This window comes from Peromyscus californicus, unplaced genomic scaffold (genome assembly GCF_007827085.1).
Source record: "Peromyscus californicus insignis strain IS unplaced genomic scaffold, ASM782708v3 Scaffold_19__1_contigs__length_69161282, whole genome shotgun sequence".
In the NCBI taxonomy this organism is placed as follows: Eukaryota; Metazoa; Chordata; class Mammalia; order Rodentia; family Cricetidae; genus Peromyscus; species Peromyscus californicus.
Window position 1 is genome coordinate 5,340,067 of NW_026294491.1, and position 21,530 is coordinate 5,361,596.

The 21,530-nt window shown below is 48.8% G+C and overlaps 1 protein-coding gene and 1 long non-coding RNA gene across 9 annotated transcripts in view; one reads left to right on the top strand and one right to left on the bottom strand.

Moving 5' to 3' along the window:
• Positions 1–11,701, top strand: part of LOC128114434 (uncharacterized) — a 33,276-nt gene extending 21,575 nt beyond the window's left edge. The window contains exon 3 of the long non-coding RNA XR_008219767.1: positions 11,497–11,701. This is a non-coding gene — a long non-coding RNA (uncharacterized LOC128114434). The remainder of the gene's footprint in view (positions 1–11,496) is intronic.
• The window catches only part of Slc26a8 (solute carrier family 26 member 8), a 58,184-nt gene that overhangs the window by 6,367 nt on the left and 30,287 nt on the right, over positions 1–21,530 (bottom strand). For 4 of the 8 annotated variants that reach the window (XM_052744423.1, XM_052744421.1, XM_052744419.1 and 1 more), the window contains 14 exons: positions 21,133–21,297; positions 19,475–19,624; positions 17,908–17,990; positions 13,942–14,089; positions 12,896–13,009; positions 11,734–11,811; positions 9,070–9,165; positions 8,222–8,328; positions 8,072–8,141; positions 7,182–7,274; positions 6,943–7,074; positions 3,728–4,111; positions 1,137–1,191; positions 854–1,038 (listed from right to left, as the gene is read on the bottom strand). In XM_052744423.1, coding sequence (XP_052600383.1) covers positions 854–1,038; positions 1,137–1,191; positions 3,728–4,111; positions 6,943–7,074; positions 7,182–7,274; positions 8,072–8,141; positions 8,222–8,328; positions 9,070–9,165; positions 11,734–11,811; positions 12,896–13,009; positions 13,942–14,089; positions 17,908–17,990; positions 19,475–19,624; positions 21,133–21,297 — 1,860 coding nt within the window. Of the gene's footprint in view, positions 1–853; positions 1,039–1,136; positions 1,192–3,727; positions 4,112–6,942; positions 7,075–7,181; positions 7,275–8,071; positions 8,142–8,221; positions 8,329–9,069; positions 9,166–11,733; positions 11,812–12,895; positions 13,010–13,941; positions 14,090–17,907; positions 17,991–19,474; positions 19,625–21,132; positions 21,298–21,530 lie in introns of those variants that run through there. The other 4 variants (XM_052744420.1, XM_052744418.1, XM_052744422.1 and 1 more) reach the window with 4 other exon arrangements.

Consider the following 21,530-nt stretch of genomic DNA (forward strand, 5'->3'; position numbering starts at 1 on the left):
CTATCACTGTGTGCCTGTCAGTCTGTGTTTTCATTTCCTACAGACTCTGTCTGACCATTAGATATCACTGTGTGCCTGTCAGTCTGTGTTTTCATTTCCTACAGACTCTGTCTGACCATTAGATATCACTGTGTGCCTGTCAGTCTGTGTTTTCATTTCCTACAGACTCTGTCTGACCATTAGATATCACTGTGTGCCTGTCAGTCTGTGTTTTCATTTCCTACAGACTCTGTCTGACCATTAGATATCACTGTGTGCCTGTCAGTCTGTGTTTTCATTTCCTACAGACTCTGTCTGACCATTAGATATCACTGTGTGCCTGTCAGTCTGTGTTTTCATTTCCTACAGACTGTCTGGGAAGCCCAAAGTCCACTCAGGGTTAAGAAATGGTTCAGACTGCTGATGTATGTGTCTTCCTCTTTTGCATCTGGTCATGATGAATGAATCCTCATTACTCACAGTGTAAATAATTGCCCCAGTCCTGGGAGGGCAGACATGCCTTCTACTAACCAGACTTAGGACTCACCTAGAGGTGGTGGTAGGGGAGGCTCTAAAGTCTGTCTTGGGGAGGATTTCAAACATGTAGCAATTGGCAATTGGCGTGACACTAACCACAGGGTTATATGCAAGGATGTCTGAGGCCTCTGCTGGGATGGGGCTGAGGTCCTGGATGGGACACCCAGGTGCTGTGGCAGTGGGGGTCCTTGAAAGCTCAGGTCTCTGCCATTTATGATTGGTCCCAGAGCATGCTGGCACAGGTGCAGCCCAGCCTTTCTGGGATACCCTTCACCTCCGATTAGGCACTCCCTTCTCCCCTCTCCTCCCCCGGCCCTGAAGCTCCACAGCACCCAACCTTGTCTGACTCTGAGTAGTTTTCCTGTATCACTGTCTCCGTTGCATCCACGCTTAACTCCGAGGGCTCGGGGTTCTTCCTTGACAAGGCATACAGCACGGCGTCGTGGAGACTGAGGAAGAGCTGGGCCTTCGTGATGCCTTCGTCAAAGAAATCATTCTTCTCGAAGGACTTGACCACAGAGGCTACAAACCAAACCCAAACACACAGGGGTCAGCGCCTGGGAGCCGAGCCCCGGGGCCCAAGATATACACTCTCTCACAGGGTGAAGGGCACTACTCACTGTGACACCCTGAAATGAGCACCAAAACGTTGGCATTGTAGAAAGCATTGCACATCTGCAGGAAGAGAGAGAGAGAGAGCTGGACTCAGAGAGTGGCGCGCGCACACACACACACACACACACCAGGAGCAGCCCACCAGCCAGTTGGGCTCTAACCCCTCCTCAGCCATTCACTTTGGAGGACTCTGTACCTCTTCCTTCCAAGCCTATGAGCACTGGGCAAGTGGCCCTCTGAGTGCCATGGCTGGGAACAAAAAAACCAGGGCATCTCATGGTGGGTGGGGGTGGGTGGGTAGGGTTGCTTAAATCCTAGGCAGGGAGACTATTCCCATGGTAACATTTACATGAGGAAGACTCAGGATAGACGGGGCAATGTTGCTCTTGGGAACATTCTAGATAGTGGTTACAAAGAGTTACCCTCCTTTTAAAGAAGATGTGTTTTTATTCATGTACATGTGTGTGAGTCTGTGTATCTGCAATGTGTGGCTGGTGCTCATAAAGGCCATAGAGGACATTAAATCCCCTGGAACTGGAGCTACGGACGGTTGTGAGCTGCCATGTGGGTGCTGGGAAATGAACCTGAAACCTCTAGAAGAGCTACCAGTGATCATAACTGCTGACCCATCTCTCTCTCTCTCTCTCTAGTTAGTTAGGGTTTTTTTGTTGTTGTTGTTTCCAGACAGGGTTTCTCTGTGTAGCTTTGGAACTTGTCCTGGAATTCACTCTGTAGACCAGGCTGGCCTCAAACCACAGAGACTGTCTCTGCCTCCCGAGTGCTAGGATTAAAGGCGTGCATCACCACTGCCCGGCCTATCTATTTATTTATCAGCCCCATGTTCTTTATTTTAGGATAAGTGGAACACAATAAATTCCTCCAATAAGAAATGCACAGAACCATTACAGAAGAATGAGGAAGCCCAGACTTTAGGATATAGATGGAGACCATGAGTCTCACAGCTGTGAGGCAAAGGATCCTGGCTTGCCTGGATCAGAAAGCCTTCTGTGTGGGTCAGGTGTGGGAGCCAGGATACAAGGTGCCTCTGTAAGAATGGGAGGCAAGAGAGGGAGGTGAGAAGAGCCGGGGAAAGGCAGATGCCTGAGCTCTGAAGCACTGACTCCTGGACTTTTCAATGGAGGGCTGTTGGGAGAATGGAAGGCAAAGGTGTGCGTACATGTAGCCAGCTGTCTCTCCGGCAGCATCGGAGAGTATGGGCTGAGGAACTCTGAAGTAGCTGCCGGAACAGCGGGAGACTAGAGGAAGGCAACCTGGCCCGGCACGAAGGCCTACCACGGGAGAGTTCTGAAAGGGGACCCAATCAAATACATTTGGATCTAAACTGGTGGTGAGGGCCAGGCATGGTGGAGCACACCCTTAACCCTGGTACTGGGAAGACAGAAGCAGGCAGATCTCTGTTTGTCCCAGGCCAGCAGGGTAGGTCTACATATCAAGTTCCAGAGTTCCATAACAGCCAGTGCTACATAGTATGAGACCCTGTCTAAATAAAAAAAAAATTAAAAAGGCAGGCAGATCTCTGAGAACTCAAGGCCAGCCTGGTCTACAAAGTGAGTTCCAGGACAGGCAGGGCTACACAGAGAAACCCTGTCTCAAACAAACAAACAAAAATAAATAAAAATAAAGATCTCAGGCCTAAACTCACTGTGAGGCTGATGATCACCTTGAGCCACCAAATTCCTAGCCTCCGCCCCCAAGCGCTGAGATTATAGGTATGCACCACTGCAACCAGCTTCTCTGGTGCTGGGGATGGAACCCGGAGCTGGAGCTTCGTGCGTGCGTTCTGGGCAAGAGCTCTGCCAGCTGAGCCACATCTCCAGCCTTTGGGATGCTCATAATGTTAACTCTCTCAGCCGTGCTGAGGAGGAAACCCCCTCCGTGCATCTTAGAAATGAGGGTCAGGGGGACAGGCCAGCTCTCTGCACAACCAGGCACAGCTTTCCTGCTTTGGAAAGCTTCTCACAGCCTCAGCTCAAAGAGAAGCAGCTTCTTCAGGAGGATGGAGGTTTCGTAAAGCAGGACCCAAGTCAGAAGAGGGCATGCCCATCAAAGGAGCGCAGCTCACAATGGGGTATGTTTAAACTGCGGCCATTGCGGCGAGGGGCGGAACAGACAGAGATGTCTGAAAAGAAAGGGCGGTAAACAACAAAGCCAGAATGGTAACCAGGCAGCCATGCCGTCGGCTCTGCGGGCAAGCAGAGGCTTGTCAGAAAGTAGGAGGAGGGGACCCTGCTGGGACCCCATAGGCAGGGCCAGGAGCAGCTGAAAGGCGGGGTGTGGGGGGGTCAGTAACTGTCCTGGAGTTCCACAGTGGGTGGGACATAGATACTGCCTCAGTGGTATTAAGAAGCCCCGCCCCCGCCCCGCCCCGCCCCGCTTCTTGAGAAATGATGAATGATTCAGGCAGAGGGAACTAACTGCTCTAGTCCAACACATCAGAGCCGGTTCATTTCCTCTTGATTCTGATCCCGTGTCCCATCTCCAGTAACTGAGCCATGCCATGACCCACAGAATGACACTGGGATGGGGGTGTGAGTGGGAGGGGATCCGAGCCGAGGGACAGGCCTCCGGTACTCACCTGCCTTAATACAACCGAAGCCCGACTGTCCACATAGTGCACCATGGAAAAGTCCAGAATGATGGTGTGGATGTTGCTCTGCAGACCCGAGTCTGAGTACGGGGTGATGATGGATCTGGATCTACTCTGTGCTAAGCTTTCTGAGGTTTCAAGCGGTGGCAGTGAACTGTTTCTTGAAGGGTTGTTGGACACCCAGGCTTTCTCGGTGTCCTCGTAGCTCTGCCCTAGGTTTCTCTGCGATGTGGAGGACACTGTGCAGGGGATCTGTTCCTCAGAAGTGGTTTCACTCTCCAGCTCCCCGTTGCCCAGGTAGGAGCAGCGGATCAGGTTAATGGAGGACTGGTCATGCTCTTGTTTGTTTTCATAACGCTCTGTGTAGACGACCTGGGACAACAGAGGAAGGTGGGACCCTGATGAGCTCAACTCGGGCTGAAGTCCTTGTAGACTCTGTGTCCCAGCTCCCTCCATCTCTCCTTTGAAGTTTCGCCTCATTGTGCATTTTTGTATGACAGCCCACTATCACTTCATGCTCACAATCAAAGCCATATCCCAGTTTCTCACCTCACTGGTCTGTAGAATCTTCTTTCCAACTGTTGGTGTTTATTAGTGACATTAGTCTGTGAGCCAGACTTGCAGTCACCTTCAGTTCTCAGGTCCCAGTGAGTCTCCAGTGTTTATTACAACTTCCTGTAAAGTGCTTGCTTGCTTGTTTTTTACATGTATGTATGTATGTATGTATGTGTCTGTGTGTATTATACAGCATGTACATGAGGTCAAACACATCACACGTATACAAGAGGCCAAAAGAGGGTGACAGACCCCTTAGAACCGCAGTTACAGGCAGTTGTGAGCCACCTTCTGTGGGTGCTGGGAACCGAACATGGGTCCTCAGGAAGAGCAGGAAGTGCAGTCAACTGCTGAGCCATCTCTTCAGACCTGTAACATGGTCTCTATCAGGCTTTCCTCAGCACCTTCTTGCATGCATGCAACAGTCTTCCATGCAGCTTTCTTAGGACTACGGTGGTTGATTTCTGGAAACCTGTCTTTACCTCTGACTGCACTCAGTCTCCTAAGAGACCCGAGCAGCCGGTATACACAAGGACGGCACCAGGGGCTGGAAATGCCACACGGTGCAAGGCACTAGTGTGGCCTCTGCATGGGACCGTGATGGCTGATCCTGTCAGTGTGACTGACACAGTGACCACCTCCTTGTCCCTTCTTCCTCACCCTCCTCTGTGGCATGCCTGCCTGGGAGTGTCAGCCTTTCTGTGACCCTGAGAGCCTCAGGGTCCTCGCCAAGTGTACTGGTACAGAGGACCCTCTGTCTTCCAGGCCACACCCATGTCAATGTCTCAGCAGCACACATTCATCTGCCACGTGGGGCCTCTGGGTTTCTGAGTTCACGCCACTCTCCGTATACCAAAGTCGTCCGAATTGTCAGGAGCTAAACAGACTGTGAAGAGGATGGCAAACTCACACAGCGCTGAACTTCACTGCTCCGAGCAGACATTGTCAAGTGGGGCTGGAGAGATGGCTCAGCAGTTAAGAGCACCTGCTGCTCTCAAAGAGGATCAAAGTTCAGTTCCCAGCATCTATTTCAGGTGGCTCACAGTCATCTGTAACTCCAGCTCTAAGGGATCTGATGCTTTTCTGACCAGTGTAAGGACCTGCATACACACACCACATACATACACCATATATACACACACACACACACCATACACACACACCATATATACACACACCATATATATATATACACTCTACACACATGCACACATCATATACACACACCATATATACACATACATACATATATACATATACCACATACACATACACCATATATACACAAACATACATATGTACACATACTCCACACACACACCATGCACACACATACCATATATATACACACACCATATATACATACACATGTATATATGTACACACCATACACACACTATATATACACACACACCACTTACACCATACACACACACACATATATACACGCATACCTTATATACACACACACCACATACACACACACATACATATATACACACTCCATACACACACACCAGATACACACATACATGCATATGCACACACACATACACATATATATACTCACACCATAAACATACATATATACACATACATATACACACACATATATACACAAACATATACATATACATACATGCACAAACATATACACACATGATACACACACATACAAGCACATACACATATACACAAATTTAAAAAAATCAAGCCAGGCAGTGGTGGCGCACGCCTTTAATCCCAGCACTCGGGAGGCAGAGGCAGGTGGATCTCTGTGAGTTCAAGGCCATCCTGGTCTACAGAGTGAGATCCAGGAAAGGCTCAAAGCTACACAGAGAAACCCTGTCTTGAAAAACAAAATAAAACAAAAAATCAAATTGTACCATTATTTACCATCTAGAAAGGAAAAAAAGATTAAAATTATATGCTTGGATTATACAAATATCAGAAATGTGAAAGATGTTTACTTTATGATTGAAAAAATACATTATGTCACATTAATGGAGTTGACTTCCTAATTTAATTTTAAACCCCATGAATTGCTTCAAAACAATCTTACACGTTTTGGGGGTTGAATATGTAAGCAAAACAAGCTTAGCTATGGACTGCTAAACCTTAAAGTCATGCAGTGTGGTACAGTGGCACACGTCTGTAATTCCAAGATTCAGGAGATCACAGGATGATTACTGTGAGTTCGAGGCCAGCCTGGTCTATGGAGGGAGTTCAGGGACAGCCAGGGCTACAGAGAGAAACTCTGTACTGAAAAACAAAAAAGGAAAAGGAAAAGGGGAAGGAAGGAAGGAAAGAAAGAAGGAAGGAAGGAAGGAAGGAAGGAAGGAAGGAAGGAAGGAAGGAAGGAAGGAAGGAAAAAAGGAAGGAAGGAGATACACACACACACACACACACACACACACACACACACACACACACACTCACGAAATCTGCTGTTTGGATCAAACCCACCCCAGGTTCTTGCCACTGCAGTTCCTCTTCTGTCCTGCCATCACCCCTGACTTCCCACGGCCCTCGCTCCATGTCCAGAGTCCCCTGAGTGCCAGCTCGGCATGTGCATTCATGTGTATGGAGCCGACTGTTCGCTGGTAAGGGAAAAGGGTGGAGGAGCAGGAAGGACAGGCGTGACTCACCCTGGGCTCTGGCTCCAGCTCTTCACAGTCGCAGAAACACCGGCAAATACCGTGTTCCGATATACTGGTCTGACTTTCATTAAACAGGGTGAATATTTCTTCTTCTTTAAGAGGCCTCTTCACCATATTGACCTGGGAGACAGAGGAGGGTCACACAGAGGCGGCCTGTGTGGAAGGGTGCAGGAAAGGGAGGCCCCAGGCTGGGGGGAGGCGGGCCAGGGGGCGGGCGGTGGCCTCACCTCTTTCAGCAGCTTGTGCTTCAGCTTGTACACGTTGACAAAGGTGAGGGAGCTGCAGCACTGTAGGATCTTCACCCCAGGGATGAGCACCGCCTGCAAGACACGGGCGGGGAGGGAGCAGGCGGCCAGGGAGGGCCAGGGCCTCTGCTCGGCAGGGAGTACGAACCACATGGCTGTATGGCTCTGCAAGAGCTTCTGGCCTCGGTGGGTTGAGGGCTAGAAAAGCCCCTTCCCACTTCACCCCCAGCTTGCTCCCCACCCCGCCAGGGTCTCACTGTGTACCTCCGGCTAGCCTGGAACTAGAGCTGGGTCTCTGCTTGCCTCTGCCTCCAGAGCACTGAGGTCAAAGGCCAGCAGACACCTCCACACCTGTCACCCTGCTTTGTTGTCCTCTTCCATTTCCCACTCTCTCTAGCCTTCTTCCCCCAATCCACCGTGAGAGGGCCGTCTGCTGGCTGTAGGGGTGTAAGGACACCTGTCCCCTGGAGCCTCATGCCCCGCATCGCCTGTGCCTGTGGGAGGGCTGTAGTGCCTTGGCGAAGGGCTGGGGCCAAGCTGCCTCTTCTCCACATCTGCTTCCCCTTCTGTATGTGTGGGCACACAGGCGTGCACGTGCTCTGAGGTGTATGAGGTGCATGTGTGGAGGCCAGAGGTTAAGGTCAAGTGTCTTCCTCAACTGCCCTCCACTGTTTGCTGAGGCAGGGTCTCTCACTGGAACCCAGAGCTCTAGGACTCATTTAGTCTAGATATCCAGCTGGTACCAGGATGTCCTCTCTGGCCTCCCAAGCACTCAGATGCCAGTGAGCTCTGGGGAGGTGAACTCCTCACACGTGGGTGGCACTGGCTTTACCCACTGAGCCATCTACCCCATCCCTGGGCTGGCTTCTTACCTCCCGGTAGTCATTGATGCTCCTGTAAATGTTGGTGTTGGGGATCTGACCCAAGACAAGGATCTTGGATCTAGAAGGAAAGGCACCTGTCTTAGGTCCCCTGTGCCCTTGTCTCGCCAGGCTGCCCTCCACTTACCAGAGCCTGAGTACCTGTGCGAGCGGACAGTGATGACAAAGAATGCAAAGACTAATGAAATAAGCAGTCCCACGTCTAGTCCCAGGAAAATAGCACAGGAAAATGTCACCATCCAAACGACCTTGTGGGAAAAGGATGGAGGGGAAGGAGACCGTGAAAATGAGCAGAATGGACCTGGCCCTAGAGGCTGTCTAGACATTCTCTGATAGATTCCTGATCATCTCTCTCTCTCTATTACTTTCCCAAAATGTCATTTTCCCTGTGTACAAAATGGAGACAATATTATCTACCTTGTGGATGGTAGGACAGGTTGACATGAGAAATCACACTTGGAAAGCCACTCAGAACTCATGGAATGATAGTTAATTGTCTTTAATTAAACATATTTATTTTAAATATGCAATTATACATATTTATTTATTTTTAAAATTTTATTTATTTTATGTATGTATGTGAGTGCTCATGTTGTTGTGGTAGTCATATGTGTGTGCATAGATGACTGTACATGTGTGTGCCTGCATGTGGAGGCCAGAGGAACTGTTACACTCTATGTTTTTCAGACTGGGTCTCACATTGGCCTAGAGCTCCTTGTAGGCTAGGTTGTTGGCCAGCAAGTTCCAGGGATGCCCCAGCCTCTGCCTTTCTAGTCCTGGGGTTCTAAGTGTGTGCCACAAAGCCCAGCTTTCTCAGGTGGGTTCCAGGGTCTCTAGTGGCAAGACTGACTGACATTACCCTCGAATGCCCCTTTGGAGATGCTTGGGGATGCTGCCTGCAGCTCAGCCCCAGCTGATTCTGTTCCCTCTGCAGGCTCCCAACTCCATCCATCCCCTATGCCCCCAACCTCCGGGGCATCTGTACTCACACAGTCATATTGGTCCTGCCTCCACAGACTGGGTAAGTTGTAAATAGTTTCAAGGTAGGGTATCACATTGCTCAAGATGATCCCCGCCAGCACGGCCTGTGGGAGAAAGAGAAACAGCTTTAACTGCCTTGCTCTTCCCCACTTTCCTCTAGAGTGTGTCACATCAGCCAAGGTCACGCCAAGGTCAGACCTGGCCGGGCCCAAGTTTGTGCTTGCTTTCTGAGAAAGCTCAATGAGGACCCAGCACAGTGCGTCGGCAGAAGAGGGCACAGCACGGGCAGAGTCGGGTGTGGCTTCTCCCCCACCGCTTTATGTCTCTCTGTGTAACAGCCCTGGCTGTCCTGGAACCAACTTGTTCTGGAGACCAGGCTGGCCTCGAACTCACTGAGACCCGCCTGCCTCTGCCTCCCAAGTGCTGGGATTACAGGTGTGCGCCACCATCTGGCACTTTTTTTAAAAATAAATTGATATTGATTTTACCTAATTTTAAAGATTATTTATTCTTGTATTTTATGCATATGAGCACACTGTCTTCGTGATCGCCAGAAGAAGGAATCTGATCCCATAACCGAGGGTTGTGAGCCACCATGTGGTTGCTGGGAATTGAATTCAGATCTCTGGAAGAGGAGTCAAGTGCTCTTAACTGCTGAGCCATCTCTACAGAGACCCTGTAGCCAAGCTTTTAACAATGTCAGAAAGGGGAGCCAGGTGTGGTGGTGCACGCCTTTGATCCCAGCACCTGGCAGATCTCTGTGAGTTTGAGGCCAGTCTGGTCTACAAAGCCAGTTCCAGGACAGTCCTGGCTGTTACACAGAGAAATCTTGTCTTCAAAACCAAAACCAAACCAAAACAAAAACAAAAACAAATCTCCAACCAAAAATAATGTCAGAAGTTGTGGGGAAGGAAAGCATCTTAACTCCATAGGGGTTGGTAGAATTCTTCTTCTTTTTCTTTTGGGTTTTTTGTTTTTGTTTTTTGAGACAGGGTTTCTCTGTGTAATCCTGGCCATCCTGAAACTTGCTCTGTAGACCAGGCTGGCCTCAAACTCAGAGAGATCAGTCTGCCTCTGCCTCCCCCAGTGCTGGGACTAAAAGTGTGTGCCACCACCGCCTGGCTGAATTATTTTCCTTTGAACCTGAGGCAAGGAATATCTCCAGGAAACAAATCTCATCATAAAGCTATGTACAGCAAAGCTATGTCCTTCCTGAATACTAAGGGAAAACATTCACTTGATTAAAAATTAATTACATTCCTACATAATTTCATTTAAAAAAAACTTTTTTTGTTTCCATGAGACAAGGTCTCTCTCTCTATGTAGCTCTGGCTACCCTTCAACTCACTACATGACCAGCCTGGCCGACAATCCTCCCGTCTCTGTATATTGGGTGCTAGAATTACAAGTGTATGTCACCATGCCTGGTCTGGGTAATTTTTATCACTGAAGAGATAGATAGCCACAGCTAACATTCTGGTATGTTCTGTGTATTTGGGCATGAACCTCTATTATTGCTTAGAGTCACTCGGTTACAGCTGTAATAAACACATGATATGGTTACCGGTCAGGTCATGTCTCAAACAAAGGGAGGAAGGGATCCAGTGAAGCAGACACACCCAGCTGAACACAGAGCTGGAAGTCAGTCTGCAGGCCCCAGTCTTCCGATGCTGTGGATAACCAAGAGGCCATGAGACAGCAGTGGAGGGCAGAGTTCAGACACAAAAGGCAGACAAAAGCGCAAGTGGCTGAGTCTCACTGGCAATGGAGTCATGCATCTGAATCTGGTTGGTCGTTCCTCACTGAATCCCCACACCTGAAGCTGAACTTACAGCTTAATGAGACCAATCGTGATCGTGTTTCTTGGCCACTCACTAAGTTTAACATGATCTTGTGTTACACGAACATAGGCATGGATTACATACAGACATGGATTCCACATAATCATGCTTAATGTCCAACCTTATGATGGAGACACTACCATGATTATTGCTATCTGAGTTGGTCTGTGAGTTTGAGGGTGTTTGTGTGCCTAAGCACAGACAGAGAGGAGAGCCTCAAACGTCCTGCTCTGTCACTCTTCCCCATATCCCATATTCTCCTTAGATAAGGCTGCTCACTGAACTGGAAGCTGGCCTTTTTTTTTTTTTTTTTAAGCTAGGCTGGCTAGTCAGCAAGCCCCAGCAATCCTCCTGCCTCTGCCTACCTCCTCCTAGCATGGGGGTTACATACATGTAGCCACACCTGGCTTTTCCATGGGTGCTGAGTATCTGAACTCAGGTACTCATGCTTTTACAGCAAGCACCCTTGCCCACTGAGTCATCTCCCTGGCTCCAAGATGTTATTATCTGAAGAAAAACGACTGGAGACCAGGAAAATGCAACTCTCTGCATGGATGCTCGACAAAGATTCCTTCTTTCTTTCTTTCTTTTCAGATGTGTTTATTTTTATGTGAATGCCTGTTTGCCTGCACGTCTGTATGTGTGCCACATGCATGAAGTACCTGAAGAAACCAGAAGAGGGCAATGAATCCCTGGGTACTGGAGTTATAGAAAGTTGTGAGCTGCCATGCAGGTGCTGGAACCACCCCGGGCTCCTTGACGACGGAGCCGTCTCTCCAGCCCCCAGATCCCACCTTTCCTGATTTACCTGAGTCACTCAATCCCACTTACATTGGGCATATTGTGGAAGAAGCTCCCCATCTTCACCATCAGGAGCACCATCACACCTGCGCCTACCAGAGATGCAAACTGAGGAGATAGAGCCGGTTGGAGAGAAACCGTCAGGAGCGTGCTGGTCCCTGTCTTCAACTGAGGCCTTCTGTTTGCTGGGAAGCACGCCATTTGTTTTTCTTAAGAGGAGTTAGGGGTTCAGCACACATGCCTTTTAGGATCTTAGTGAAGTAGTTGACATATAGTAGTCACTTCATAAGTGTCATGTGACTGCTGATTGGAACGTTCCAGTTTTCCCTGGAATCCTAATAGTCACAGCTTGGGACTATGGATCTCCTAAAGTATATGGCTTGTATTCCTTCCAAATGTTAGCCACTCCTCACACAACTTAGAAACTCCACCCCCAAGCAGATAGCTCAATGACAGCCCGAAGTCCCACCCACTCTACTTCCTGTGTAACTGGATGTCCCGCCTGTCCTATGTTGCTGGGAGCTTTGACAACTTCCCGTTTTCAGTGGTCTTTCATCTTTTCTGTTTCGTATTTGAAAGAGGACCTCATGATGTAGCCCTGGCTGTCTTGGAACTTACTCACTATGTAGACCAGTCTGGTCTCGAACTCACAGTCTCTGCTTCCTGAGTGCTGGGATTAAAGGTGTACACCCCCACGCCTGGTGTGTTTCATCTTTTTAAAAGGTTGTTTTTATTTCGTGTGATGATTATTTGCCTGCATGTATATATTTGCATCATGTGGGTGCCTGGTGCCTGAGGAGCCCAGAAGAAGACGATGGATATCCCAGAACTGGAGTTATGGGTGTTTGTGATCCATCTGATGCGAGTGCTGGGTATCAAGCCTGGGTCTTCTATAAGAGCAGTACGTACTCTTAACCATTGAGTCATCTCTCCAGACCCCCAGCAGGCTGGAATTACAGGCATGTGCTACTATGTGCCCCTCCCAATAACTTTTAAGACAAAATCTGAGCAAAAATTAAGGTGAGCATGGGATCCAAACTCTTCCCAGAGTCTCTCCACTGACTAGAACATTACAGCGAAATCAACCCAGGTGAAGCCCTTCTACAAACAGCCACACAGACAGACGTGCAGACAGACGTGCATCTCTTTCCTAATGGGGACACACCAGGGATGGGATCCCTTTTCAACACACCTGTTGTCTTCCTCCAGATTTGTCCTGGATAATAGTCCTCGCCATGGCACCCGTGAACACACAAGACCTGAAAAAGGAGCTGACCACGTTGCAGAGGCCGATGGCGATTAAATCCTGTGAAGAGACAGCAGGGCCTTTGAGCCCACTCTTTGCTGAGGAATCTGATTTTGAGCTAGAGGTACACTGCCTTGAGAGGCTGAAGTTAGGGTTCTCATGCCCTTCCAACAACACTTGGCCGTAGCCTCAGGAAGCATACAGGAAGGGCCGATCCGATCTAGATCACATTGTGTCTCTGGCCTAGCCTCTGATCATAAGGGAAGTACTTTCTGAAAGTAATAAAGCTGACTCCTGCTTTTTCCTCTTTTTCATGACCCCTGGGACTTGGACACACACAGAGAGCTCAGTGCTGGCCTCTCCCCCCTCTACACTAACCTAAGTGTCTGGCTGGGACACCGCTTGCCTCTGTGTCCCTCTTGACTTTTCGGGAAAGTACCACTTTCAGAGTAGTTGGAGATTTTTCCTAAAAAATAAAAGCAAAGGCCAAAGGCAGGGCATTGTCGTAATGACAGATACGAGCAGCCTGGTTCTGTATTGCTATCTTGTGGCACTGGTGCCCCAGCATGCATCTGGCTTCTGCGGCCACAGGGAAGGAAGATGGGAACTCTGCTAGCTCAGCAGTACCATGCCATGTGTTATCACTTGCTACCCTGTTTTGGGACAGGATCTCATGTAGCCCAGGCTAGCTTCACTTGCTATGAAGCTAAGGCTGGCCTTTAACTCCTATCCTGCCTCTGCCTCTTGAGTGTTGGGTAACAAAGATGTGCCACCCCACCTGGTTAATTCTTTGCCTCTCTGCACCATATATATCCATTCTAGAGGAATAATGCTTGTATGAGTTCAAAGTTACACATTCTCCACTTCTCAGATACCTCATGTGGTTGCAGTTCAAATTATGGTGCAGGTAACTCTGGTAAAGAGGAATGTAACCTTCATGTTGGGGGGGGGGGGGCTCAAATCACAGAACAAGGGCACATGGGCTCCCTCACCTGGTTGGAATTGATTCTGTAGTTATGGAAGTTGGCAATCTTCTTGCCCAGAGATACAAGCAGAAAGGAGCTCACTAAAGATAAAGACATGGCTTGTAAAATAACTCTGGTAAGAATGCCGAACTCTGGAGTCTCGGGAAACACGAAGCTGGAACAGAAGAGTGGAATTACTGCTGGGTGGTAAGGAGTCCCTTACTGTGCCTCTCCCACGCCTCACGCCAGGCAGGCCTCCTGGTCCCCCCCCCCCCCCCCCCCCCCCCCCCCCCCCCCCCCCCCCCCCCGCCTGTCTGTTTTCCCTTCTTAACAACACTAAAGGGCAAACAGAGCAATGGAGGCGGCAGCAGCTTGCCGAAGCAGCGAGTGTGAGCTGAGCCAGGTTCCCAAGGCCATCAAAACAACATCCTCTGAGGGCTCGGTCCTAGTCCCACCTTACAGTGAGGACACACACCAGGTGTGATTGGAGGAGGATGTTTCTGCTGCTGCCTGAGAGCATTCTGTGGGGTGTGCTGAAGGTTGACCCTCCATCCAGGATTCACATGCTTCAGGACAGGCTCTCCTCCCTGCCCTTCATTGGGGTACATACAACTTCCACCCACACCGTCTCTCCTGGAGTTTGTTTTCTCACTGTCTGAATCGGAATCTCAGGTATCCCGGGCTGATCTCGAGTTCCCAGGCCGGCCACCGTCTGTGCCTCCCCAGGCTGGGGTTCCAGTTGTGCACTCGCGCCTGGCTCACTGAACTGTGCACTTGCGCCTGGCTCACTGAACTGTGCACCCGCGCCTGGCTCACTGAACTGGGCACTCTAAAGAATGAATGTTCCTTCTACTGTCTGTGTCACTCAATCTCTTTTTGTTTGTTTTGGGTTTTTTTTTTGGTTTTCTGAGACAGGGTTTCCCTGTGTAGCCCAGGCTGTCCTAGAACTTGCTCTGTACACCAGGCTGGCTTCATAATCACAGAGATGGACCTGCCTCTGCCTCCCGAGTCCTAGGATTAAAGGCGTGCGCCACCACCATCCTCTGCTCAATTCTTATCAGCAAATTAAGATTAAAAAGAAGCTGGATGTGATAGAGCACATTTACAATTGGAGTACTTGGGATGTGCATGCTGGAGGGTCAGGAATTCAACGATGGTCTGGACTACCTGTATCACAAAAGCCAAAACCATTACCCGAAGCAATAAAACAGAAAACACCAGGAAATATGAGCATAGCAGGAGCTAAGTTACAGTGTCCAATTTTACCAGTTCCTGGCAGCCATGGATAAATAATAATAAAAAAAAGGAGGGGGGCAAATAAAGAACATTCAAAGCAATGTTTAAATTGGATTTTTGAAATATTTTCTTCTCTATATGTGAATCTTAAAAATAACTGAAGTGGGCTATGTGTTTTGGGAGCCATTAAGAATACAAACCAGGCCGGGCGGTGGTGGCGCACGCCTTTAATCCCAGCACTCGGGAGGCAGAGCCAGGCGGATCTCTGTGAGTTCGAGGCCAGCCTGGGCTACAGAGCGAGATCCAGGACAGGCACCAAAACTACACAGAGAAACCCTGTCTCGAAAAACCAAAAAAAAAAAAAAAAAAAAAAGAATACAAACCAGGCTGAGAGATGGCTCAGTGGGTAATGCTCACTGCTGCTCTCCACCAAGCCTGATGTCCTGAGTGTGATTCCTGGGACTCACGGTATAAGGAAAGAATCAACTCCCACAAGTTGTCCTTGGACCTCCATATGCATGCTGTAGCATGCAATCCCCCACCAAAAAAATGTAAAGAAGAAAAAAACATGAAAAAAATGTTTAAAAAGAATGCATGTTTCTGGGCATGGTGGTATGCACACCTTTGATTCCAGGTGGATCTCTGTGAGTTCGAGGCCAGCCTGGTCTATAAAGTGAGTTCCAGGACAGCCAGGGCTGTTACACAGAGAAACCCTGTCTCAAACAACAACAACAACCACAACAAAGGAATGCAAGCACACTGAGTATTGGTATAGTCAAATGGTTTTCGTCAGAGACTTGGGAATGACACAGAAATGAGTTTCAACGGTGGCTGTGCCACTGTCTGGATGTGTCCTCTAACTTGACGAGCCTCAGTTTCCTCCACAGGAAGACGTGCCCTTGTACTACTGTGGGGGGGCAGAGGAAGTAAATACGAAGTGCTCACCCCATCACTGCTCTCGTCACCTGACTTCCCCTCGTCCTCCTGCCCCATGCTGGAGAGGCAGTGTCTGCTCCTGCCTGTTATTGGGTAGGATGTCAAATGCATTTGGCCATCACTGCATTTCAAAGGGAATGGTTAGGAGATGGGCCTGGTTCAACATGATTGCATAAAACAGCCTGCCTGTTGTTATCCTGGAGTTCAGCCAGTGTTCCTAGCACTTTGGGATTCCCCTTTGAACAATGTGGAGACATGAGCAGTGTTCTTTAAAAGCCTGCCTGTGGGTCAAGACAATTCAGTCTAGTCCTTTCTGATCAAAGTCCAAACGGTAACTGTCTGACGGCAGCAAGAGTCTGCCCTACAGTCACTCGACAGATGAACCAAATGCAGAGGAGTCGTGACTCCCTCAGAGCGTGACTCCCTCAGAGCTGCCAGCATGGTCAGAGGAAGCTACCCAATTAAGAAGAAAGTGCTGGGCAATGACCGAGTGCTTGCTTGGCCCGTGAGAGGCTCTAGCTTCAATCCCAGCCTAATTTAAAGACGAGAAGGAGGGAGAGGAAGGGGAGAGCCGCTGCAACCCACACTCAAGTGGGTGACGGCGAAGCCACAGTTCTCCCCAACATGGAACCCTGTGTTTTCTATTAGAGACACTGGGAAATGCATCTCTCCTCCTATCTTTTGTTGTTGTTGTTTGGGGGAGGGGGATAGTCTCATGCAGCCCAGGTTAGCCTTGTGATTGATATGTAGCCAAGGCTAGCCTTTAACTCCTAATCCTCCTGCCTCCACCCCCTAAATGCTGGGATTACATGTGGGCGCTACATGCATGGCTTTCTTGCTCTGCTCTTGGAAGTTAATCAGACCAGGGCGGGACTCTGTAGACCCATAATGCCTATAGAAAAGAGAATCAAGTCTCTGGTGTTCTGGGCATCTAGCAGCTGTCTTAGTAAGCTGACAGGCTCTCTTAGGAGGAGAAAAGTGACAGGGAGTGAGTAGAGGAGAAACAGCTGTGCTGGCCCGTTTGCTCACAACCTCTGTTCCACACTTGATCTTGGCTGGAAGGCTGAGGTCTGTACATGTGTTCGAGGTGAACTTAGCAGTAGCCAAGTACTGCTAGGGAAGACTCTGAGGTAGGCCGTGTGGAGAGAGGCCTAGAGAAGGTGTGAGAAGGGAAGAACAGCTGGCCATGAAGACATGCTCATCCCGGTCATCCCAGGACTTTTGAAGTTGAAGCAGGGATTAGCATTCAGACTGGCCCCTTGGGGACCCGCCCAGTGTCCTGACATCTTACTTAAAGTCCTCTTTAAGAAAAAACCCCTCCTCCTTCTCTCTCTCTTCCTTCCTCTTTCTTGCCACCCTCTCTCTCCGCCCCCTTCTCTTCCCTTCTCCTTCTGCCTTCCCCCTTTAATAATAAAACTTTTCATGTGAGCGCGCAAGCGCTATCTCATGGTATGAGTGACTTTCTGCTGTGCCCTTTGGCTCCACCTGCTAAGCCCACTGAGAGTTAATTTTAAAATACAACCACAGGAAGACAGTGAGTTTGAGGCTAACCTGGGCTATACAGCAAGACCCTGTCACAAAAAAAAAAAAAAATAAAAAAAATAAAGGAAAAGCCATCTTGCAAGGTAGAATGATACTGGTTGTTGGTGGTGGTGCATGACTTTAATCCCAGCACTCAGAGGCAGAGGCAGGAGGATCTCTGAGTTCAAGGCCAGCCTGAGGTACAGAGTTCCGGGACAGCCAGGGCTATGTACAGAGAAACCCTATCTCAGAAAAACCGAAACCAACAAACCAAAAGGAAGAAGAAAGAAAGTGACTGACCTGTAAGGAATCATGTTGACCAGCATCTTGCTGTTCTCTGTAGCCATGCTTATCTTGTTTGTAAGTATGGAGAAGCCAAGGATCTGTCGAGAGTTCAAAGGGGAAGCATACGATTAAAGACTGTGCATTGCTTCCAGAAGTGAGGTGCAGAGGCCCAATGTAACAGGGAATGAGATGTGGGCTGTCCTGACTGGAAAGTCAAGAGAGGCCTTCTATTTTGATTCTCCAAGCTCCTTTTGGCATTGGAACCAAAGCAAGGGCAACCCTGGTCTCTGACACATGGATGGGGACAGAGGGATGCTGGGGCCTCTCTCCCCACCAGCCTCCAGCACGGGCACCACTGGTGTGTGCGTCCTAAGAGGCCGCAGACCAGCCTGTTTGACTAATCAGAACTCCAGGTTCAGTGAGAGCCTTTCTCAGAGGAACAAAGGGGAGGGGCTGGAGAGACACTCAGGGCTTAAGAGCACATGCTTGTTCTTCCAGAGGACCCAAGTTCAGTTCCCGGCACCCACATCACTGGCTCAGAACCGTCTGTGACTGCTGCTCCAGGGGACCCAATATTCTCTTCTGGACTCTGAGGGCACTTATATTCACATGTACGTACCCCTGACATACACACATACAGAGAATTAAAAAAAAATTAAATTAAAAGAAAAGCCAAGGTAGAGAGCAACAGAAGAAAACCTGATGTCAACCTCTGGCCTCTAATGTGCCCACATGGGCAAGTGCTCTCAAACACACATGTGTGCATACATACACACCACACACATGACACATTTTAAAAACATAAGCATTTGGGTAGAGATCATTGTTGGTACAGCCTGGGGCCTACAGTTAATAATAGTGTACTGTAGACTTGAAAACTGGGAAAGCGAAGGATCTTAAATGTTTTCACAATGAAAAGATGATCACTGGCCATGGGCTCTGTATCCATTAGCTGGCCGTGGGGCTCTGTGTCTGTAACCCCAGAACTTGAGGGTAGGCTTAGAGTTGGAGGCCAGCTTGAGCTGACCAAAACAAAGGAGCAAAGGAGATACACCTGTGTGGTGGCAGAGGCGTTGACTAGCCTGACTAAAGGTAACTATAACATGCCCAAACCTCTCCATGTGCAGGCAAGTATATAAAACTCTACTGTCAAGTACGCCTGAGCAAGACCCAATTTTGTTTTTTGGTTTTTCAAGACAGGGTTTCTCTGCATAGCCCTGGCTGTCCTGGAACTCAGTGATCTGCCTGCCTTGGCCTCCCAGGTGCCAGGATTAAAAGTCCAGCAAACACTCTTAACCACCCCCTGCCCTTGATTCTTGTTTCATAGCGTCTTCTCTGTCTTCCTAGCTTATAAGTTTTATGCTTTTTTTTTTTTTTGGTTTTTCGAGACAGGGTTTCTCTGTGTAGCTTTGCGCCTTTCCTGGAACTCGCTTTGGAGACCAGGCTGGCCTCAAACTCACAGAGATCCACCTGGCTCTGCCTCCCGAGTGCTGGGATTAAAGGCGTGCGCCACCACCGCCCGGCAAGTTTTATGCTTTTTTTTAAAGGGCGTGTTTACCATCACTCATGGAAAGACACCTACCAGAAACAGCTCCATGGGGAACTCGATGGGGTAGCGGTTGAAGGAAATGCGGATGCACTTGTTAATTCTAAGAGCCACCACAGCGGTGAGGAACAGCAGGATGCTGGTGGAGTTGGCTTTGGGGAGAGCTACGCAGTAGTTAATTATGTTCTGAAAGAAGAAAACATTGCGGAGCTTTCCTTAGGGATATCACGATTGCTGGAATCTAAAAATGGGCATTCTTCCCAAATTAGAGAGCAAAGAAGAGCTGCTGGGGTCACCTGGGCTCTGCTGGAACACTGAGGGTGGGTATGAGGGCAGTTTCGGTAGTTTTCCTCCATGCTAGGGATTGAACCTAGGGCCTTGCTCACGGTGAACAAGTGTTCTTCCACTGCAGTATATCTCCAGCCCTCTATTTTATTCGGTTGAGACGAGGTCTCATTAAATTGCCCAAGCTGACCTCATGAGCTGAACTCATCTTGTAGGACAAGCAGTCTTTGAACTTGTGATCCTCCTGCTTCAGTCTCCCAAGTGAGTGAGATTACAAGCCTGAGCCACCAGATTTACTTGGCTTAATATGTTGTTTTATTTTGGTTTTTAAATTGAAGAGTAGATACTAAAAAAGGCAATAATGTCGAATAAAGAGAGAATATATTTATATGTTTCATTGTAAGGGAAAGGACCTAAGAATCTGTCTGGGGGGGGGGGGGGTTGGAGGTTCCTGGCTGGCCTGGAACTTGCTATATAAAAAGGGCTGGCCTCAACACTACTGAGATTCACCTGCCTCTGCCTCTTGAGTGCGAAAATTCTATTTGTTAACTGTCCACTATTATTTTTCAGGCCATGCATGTTCTTTAGCTGAACTTCTGTTTTGTTTCTACATATGGGGGCTACTTACACCCCTATGTATTTAGGATACAAGTCTGCTATGTGGCACGTGATAGGGAGAATTATGAAATAGTAACTTCATGATGAAATTTCATTTTTTTTCGAGACAGGGTTTCTCTGTATAGCTTTGTGCCTTTCCTGGATTTCACTCTGTAGACAAGGCTGGCCTTGAACTCACAGAGATCCACCTGGCTCTGCCTCCTGAGTGCTGGGATTAAAGGCATGTGCTACCACTGCCATGCTAAGTTTAATTTTTTTTAAGTTAGCTATTTAGTGTATGAGCATGTAAGTATGTGTGTGTCTACACAACTTTTGGTAGTCCATTCTCTCCTTCCCGCAGGCAGGCTACAGGGATGCAGCTTAGGTCTACACACTTGCTGGCGGTCAACTTTACCAGCTGAGCCAGGTCACTGACCCCACGGCCAATTTTTTTTTTAAGGCAGGGTTTCTCTGTGTTAAAACAGGATCTCTGTTTCTCAGCCTCGAACTCAGAGATCCACCTGCCTCTGCCTCCTGAGAGCTGGGGTTAAAGGAGTGTGCACCACTGCCCAGCTCCATGGACAAATTTTAATTCAAACCATCTGGCTTAAAAGGCTGAGTTGAAGTGGTTATTGCAGCTGAGCATATGCTCAAACCAGTTTCTGCAGTTGACCAGAAACCCACAGGAGATGGAGTTACTTCTGGGCCTCTTATCCTTCTGGTACAGGCAGAAGTCTGTCCACTTGGGCCCACCTTTCTTCCTAGGCCAGAGGAGGGCTATGTAAACTCTGGAGAGGCTTGAGGTTACTCACGTAGAAGAAAGAAACGGGACCAGCGTGGAAACTGATCATAATCCCAAAGACGCATGTCATCTGGGCCAGTATGATGTGTAGGGCCACAGCAGCTAGGTAAGCGCTGATTGCGGCCTCTGGAAGGTATGTAGCCATGAAGCCCATTCCCAACATACCCATTGACAGCTGTGGGGTTGGGAAGAAAAGAAAACAACAGAGACTCAGGTCACTGTGCTGGCTGGTTTTATGTCAACTTGACACAGGCTAGAGTCATCTGAGAGGAAGGAGCCTCAACTGAGAAAATGACCCCTTAAGATCTGGTTGTAAGCAAGCCTACAGGGCATTTTCTTAATTAGTGGTTGATGGGGGAGGGCCCAGCCCTTTGTGGGTAGTGCCACCCCTGGGCTGGTGGTCCTGGG